General features: G+C 39.4%; 1 protein-coding gene across 1 annotated transcript in view; it reads left to right on the forward strand.

Moving 5' to 3' along the window:
• LOC119416889 (EMILIN-3) overlaps nucleotides 1–1,647 on the forward strand; it is an 18,240-nt gene extending 16,593 nt beyond the window's left edge. The window contains exon 6 of the mRNA XM_037684082.1: nucleotides 432–1,647. Coding sequence (XP_037540010.1) covers nucleotides 432–1,574 — 1,143 coding nt within the window. The 3' untranslated portion in view covers nucleotides 1,575–1,647. The remainder of the gene's footprint in view (nucleotides 1–431) is intronic.
• The last annotated feature ends 4,901 nt before the right edge of the window (nucleotides 1,648–6,548 follow it).

Raw genomic sequence — 6,548 nt, forward strand, 5'->3', positions numbered from 1 at the left:
GGATGGATGGATGGATGGATGGATGGATGGATGGATGGATGGATGGAGCCGTGCTATCCAGGCGAAATGCAGTTGTTTTGACCATTAAATAAACTCATAATAAATGCGACTTATATGTTTTTTCCCTCGTCATGATGTTTTTTTTTTGACTGATGCGACTTATACGCCGGAAAATACAGTAAATTAGATGTAAGAAATTTGTTTCCTCTTATTTCTTGATTTAAGTGAACCATTTATTTATCTTTAGTTAAAAACCCATTAAAAATCCTTTGACCTGCTCATCTAAGTTTTATAAAGAAAGTAGAACTGTATTTCCAAAAATACCAAACTATAAAACTGCTTTCTTTAGGTTCATGCCCTGAAACTACATAATGCCATGCAACTGGATGTTCTGTTGAGTGACTAATGGGTTAAATTATTGATAATTACAGGTGGACAGCCTGTCTCAGCGCATGCTGCTGCTGGAAGAACTGGTCAAGGACCTGACTGAATCTCAGAGGCAGCTTCAGAGAGCTATCACCGAACAAGGCTTTCAAGTAGATACTATAATTGAGACCCGTCTGGTGGACATCGAGGACAGACTCAATGCCACCACTGTTGGATCTGATGGAGCTGCAGGGCTTCCTGGTTCTCTGGACGGCTTCAAAACTTTGCTGGAAGACAAGCTGAAGACCCTCGAGGACAGAGTGTTTGTGGCTGTGGAGGAACTAAGTAACGCCACTGTTCCAGCTCTTCTGGAGGGCCAGGTGGTCCCTGCACTGGAGACAGAGATCGAGTCTGTTAGGAGGAGGGTCGAGGGAGACCTGAGTGGAATTCACAAACAGCTAATGGACCTGGAGCTCCTCTGCACCTCCTCATGTGCACCCTCCGCCCCTCCAGAAGGTGGAGTTGAAGGTACTGTGGTAGACGAGGAGTGTGATGGAATGGAAAAGAAGATGATCGATCGTTTGGACTCCCATTCCAACCAGCTGGACCATATTAACAACACCCTGCACAACCTGTTGGTCCGGATCGCACAGGAGGACTCAGAGGGCTCCGTCCAGGGAGAGATCACACTCCTAAAGGTCAACATCAACTCTGTGAACCGCACTTTGAAGGGCCTGAAAGACTCCATCAGTTTTATTTCAACTGAGGTGAGCCACGCTAACTCATCGTGGGAGGCGAGGGAGCATCATCTGGTCAACCAAGTGCAAGGGATCACCAAACTCGTCGGGCATCAAGCCTCCCTCCTCGGAGCGGGCGAGAGGCGACTGGCACAGCTGAAGGGAGAGCTGGTAGCCTTGAAGAGACAGTTGTTGGGGGGGCTGCATGGCTGCCGCAGCACAGCCGTGGAAGTGCACAAAGAGATGAGAGATGTTGGCAGCAGGGTGAGCCAGGTGGAGAGCCAGTGCAGCAACCTGGGGGAGCTGGTGGAGCACCTGGAGCGAATCAGGGCAGAGCTGGAGAGACACTCGGACGAGTACCTGGCCCAGGTGAACGGCACTCTGACCGTTCACTCGGCGCAGCTCGCTGAGCTGAAGGGAGAGGTCAAAGACTGCACGTCCAAAGAAACCAACCAAAATGGAGACCAGTAGCGACTGAGCTGCAGTTCTTGAAGGACAGACTCACTGTGTGTGTGCTTTTAATTAGTCTCAAGTGTCTTCCTGTTTCTGTCCTCTCTCTCTCCAGATGATATCTGCACGGACTCAAATGAACTGGTAAAAATCATCTCTCGCGAGGCCTTTGCCCCAGTGCCTCCTGATGCAGCAGAACAGGATGAGATGTGCTTGTATAGCCTGACAATATTTCCCTTGTGATTTATTCTGTAAGGGCATTTTTTACTATAAACATTTAGGAATTTAACTTTTTTTTTTAACTTATATGAAGTGACTGCATTGTTCTGATGTAAAAATGTTTGTTTTGAAGAAATGATAGCTAAAGAAAATGCTGCTACGAGTTTCTGCTGACAAGCACACTCGACTTCCTCTGTGTGGACACCAGTCTGGTCTTTTTTTATCAAAATACTGTAAAGTTCGGTCCCAACTTGGTGCTATTTGACGTTTTGTTTGTGTTGTCGTGTTTGCGAGTTTTTGTTTTGACACGTTATGCATTTTGTGTTGTAACAGCTGTTTGTGTTGCTCGACACACTTTCTCAAGTTTTAGAGAAGATCGTGGGGTCTCCGTGGGGAGGACAGGGGAAACGTGATATGGAGTGTAAATGAAAGCGAAATAAAACATGAAATACTTAAGACTGGGGATTAAAATTATTTCTAAGCTTGTTTTTGTGCAGGAATCAAGCCACAAGACAACTAGCCAACTGTGCTTTTAAGTTTCTGATGGCTTTTCTTCCCCACTAGCACACTCCAGCCATTTAATATACTTCAATAATGAGGACAAGAGAAACAAATAAAATAAACTGTCAGCGTGACCAAAGGATTTAGATTTAAATGCTCAAATCACTGCCCAGAAATGTAGAAATAAACATCTTAACTTCTTTTGTCCCTTTTGGGACATACGGCCACAGAAAGAAACATATAACATGTAAATACATGAAGCTGCGTCACATAAAAATGCATGTGAACGCAGCAGGAGCTGTGACGTTGAACCAAAGTCTCTTACTCTTCTGGTTTTGCTCCCAAATTAAATGGATACAAAGAAAATTATAAACGGAAAGCTTTTTTTTTTTTTAAATGTAGCTTGAACCTGTTGATTCTGAGAAATATTTAGCTGTGGTTGTAAATGTCTCGTTCGTGCTGTAGACAGGCGAGGCGAGTCTCGACTTTGCCTTTATCACAACATTTTGAACACTCATGAAGCGCTGATGATCATTGATCCATTTTGCTTTCGTACATTTTTCAGCATCTTTCTCGTTCCACAATTTTGTGCTATTTCAACAAATCATGTATCAAAAAAATGTTCAGCTCTTTCAGGACAATCCTGCTTTGACTTTTGGTTTTGGTGCAACTTTAGCTGTTTGAAATATTTAGCCTTTTCTGCCATTTTTTTCTCATAGAAAATAAATTGAGCTCATTTTACATCTGTCAGATCTTTAGATCTGTTTACAACCTTTTACTGCTCCTTTCACATGTTGCTCTGGTTCAGCTTCTTTTAGCTTCCTTGTGAAAATTCAAACATTTTTCAGCTACTTTCAGCAAATTTAATTTGTTTTCAACCATTTCCTGCAGGATCACAAAAGTTCCATCTTATCTTATCTTATCTTTATCAAATGTGTTGTGTTCCTTTCAGTTTCTTTCTGTTACTACAACATTTTTATGCTTCTTCTAACTTCTTTCAGCTAATTTCAGCTTGTTATGCTACTTTCAGCTTATTTCTGCTAGTTTCAGCTTTTTCCGAGATTTCAGCTACTATTTTGCTGTTTTATACTAATTTTAGCTGTATCAGCTACTTCCACTTTTTTTGCACTCAACTTTTTCAGCCTAATTCTGCAAAAATGTGCTCTCTCCACGTCCTTCTCATAAAACTTTTTTCTGCTTTTTAAGCTACTTTTCAGCTGTTTATTTTTTTTTTTAGCAAATTTCAGTTGTTTTCAGATAATTTTCACTTTTTTATGCTCATTTCTGCTTCTTTCAGCAAACATATTCTTTCTGCTTTCTTCAGCTAATTTGTTCTACCTTTTCAGCATTTTTCCTCTAATTTCAGCTGTTTTCAGATAAATTCAAGTTTTTCATAGTAATTTCTGCTACTTTCAGCTTAATTTCTTTCTGCTAATTTCAGCTTGTTATGCTCCTTTAAGATTTTTTTCTTCTAGTTTCTTTTTTTTTTTTTTTTTGCTATTTCAGCTACTATTTAACTGTTTTGTGCTAAATTTAGCTTTTTTCAGCCAATTCCACTTTTTTTTTTTTAGCTAATTTCAGTTACTTCCATATCCTTCTGGTAATTTAAGCTTCTTTCTGCCTTTTCAGCAACTTTTCAGCTATCTTGTGCTAATTTCAGCTTTTTTAGCTACCACAATTTCTTAATTTTTGTACTCATTTCTGCTTATTTAAGCCTAATTCTGCAAATATGTGTTCTTTCTGCTTTTTTCTGTTAATTTGGGCTTGTTTTTCCATTTCAGCTACATTTCTGCATTTTTTTTAGCTAACTTCAGCTGTTATTCAGCAAGTTGTTCAGCAACAAGTACTTACACTGCATTTTTCATAGGAAATGTAATTTCTCTAATTAATTAATGAGGTTCAAATGATCAATTTCACTGAGATTCATAATGACTTTATTAAAAAAAAGTCTAATTTTATTTCCCATTTAGGTAATCTTCATTTTAGCTGCAACAGAATTTTAAAACATCCTTAGGAGAGCAATGAAATAAAATAAACAAAACTATTGGTTTTTCTTTAACAATCCTAACAAACTGAATTAAAGACGATTCACAGCTGAATTGGATTTAGAATGCTCCTTGGATGAGAAGCAAAACGTTTCCAAGAAACAAAAAGTCCAGAAGCCTTTGATTCAATTTGCAAAGGCTACGGTGTCCTGGATGACTGAGAATCTTCACCTGCCTTTTCCTTAAGCAAATTATTTGCTCCTTTAAAAGTTATCTTGTTTCGTGGGTCTACATCTTTAGAATTGGATGCTTTAGTTAAATTAATTAATTTATTTATTAATTTTGCAATATTATGCCTTTGCTGCAACTAGAGACAAACACACCAGAGAAAACCAACATATGTGCTGGAAGAACACATAAAACTCCAAGCAGAATTACTTCAGGCATACCTGTACATCAAACCTGCAACTAAATGAGGAGGTTTTATAAGCAAAAATAAAACTCATGTGGGTCATCAAAGTAGTGGTGTCACAATCTTGATACTGGTATTCATCCATCCATCCATCCATCCATCCATCCATCCATCCATCCATCCATCCATCCATCCATCCATCCATCCATCCATCCATCCATCCATCCATTATCTTTACCCGCTTCTTCCATTTTGGGTCACGGGGGTCGCCGGTGCCTATGTCCAGCAATCACTGTGCGAGGGGCGGGGTACACCCTGGACGGGTCGCAAGTTCATCACAAGATACTGGTATTCATTTAGTATAATCAATCAAGGTTTTATTAAATTAACAAAAAAATGAAAATAATGTAAATAGTTTGGCTCCAACTAAATTAAACACCAGAGATAAACTAAAGTGACAATTTTAACAACAGAACAAAGTTCATCCATGGTCGGACCTGATCATTTGTCTGGAGTATGAGTCCTCAGCCTCTCACAAATGATCTTATTGCTCTGATTGGTCAGTTGAATGGCCCAGAATGGAGGAGTGTTTTATGCTAATTTAGCAGCTGAGCCACCATTATGCAAATCCATTACACGGTGATCTGGACAAGTAACAGAAGAAAAGCCTGGACTACAAAACAGGCATTTCCAGCTGTATAGGCCTTTTGTGTGGGAGTGAATTCCTCCCTTTGGCATGGTCTGCAAAACTTTCATCGTCACAAGAATGCATGGCAAATCAAAAGTAAGGGGAGAAGTAATAATATGTGTATTTTATTAAGATGCTGCAAAGCTCAGGCTGTTTTTGTCATTTCAAGAAAGGGCAGCTGGAAATGATAAAACTCAATAAACAGGTTACTATTGAGCCAACATACAAACAGTTAAATGCCCATCGGTAAAACAATAATAATAATATATTTTAAAATACAAAGATTTTCTTAAAGAAATGTTCATGACTTGGTGCTTTTCATGACAATTTTTTAAACTATCATTTGAGCATATCATTTGAGATAAAGCCACTTTGGTTAAACCATGAAAATGACTTTCATGCTGTAGAGAGTTAGTTATTTAATTGTAAATGTACATTCACTGTTTACTTCAGAGAGCATCTTTCAAATCCAGTCAGTGATCCATAAGGTATTTTGTTAACACAGCAAACACACAAAAACAAGGACAAAAACCTTCAGAAGCGGCAATAAAACCTGCATCACATCCATTTCTCTCTTTCTCTATATGTAAAATGCCTTATCCAATTATGAGTTTGCATTTACTGCAAGTGTCAGATACCATCAGCATTCAGGCAGCATCTGTCATTAATGAACTGCTTGTTATTGAGGTAATGGAGACCAGAAATATGTCATTAATAATCATTGTGCAGCATATGAGCCGAAGCAATCTCAGCAGAGACTGCACAGCTGTTTCTGACTTAAATTAAATAAATGCACAGCAGAGCCGGCTCTTATTTAATAAAACCGGCCTGAAACAGACTGAGAGCATCTCACAAACATTGCATTAAAAACATCTCCTCACAAGACTGTGGTCACATGAAGCAGTCAGATGACCCAGTGAGATCACTCAGTGAAATCATGGGAGATGCTGAAGTGTTGGCAGCATCGCACTGAGGCAGGAACTTAATAACAATGAATGGAGCTGTGGGAAATGAGCTGTAAAATTTAGTTGATCTTGCATGCCGGAAGCTCTGTCAGCAGGTCTTCTGTACAGCGTCAGCACATACTTTTAAAGACAACATCTCACACTAACCAGAGAAGGATTATATGTGTGTGAGTGTGTGTGTGTGTGTGTGTGTGTGTGTGTGTGTGTGTGTGTGTGTGTGTGTGT

This window comes from Nematolebias whitei, chromosome 11, assembly GCF_014905685.2.
Source record: "Nematolebias whitei isolate Nwh7 chromosome 11, NemWhi1, whole genome shotgun sequence".
Classification (NCBI taxonomy): domain Eukaryota; kingdom Metazoa; phylum Chordata; class Actinopteri; order Cyprinodontiformes; family Rivulidae; genus Nematolebias; species Nematolebias whitei.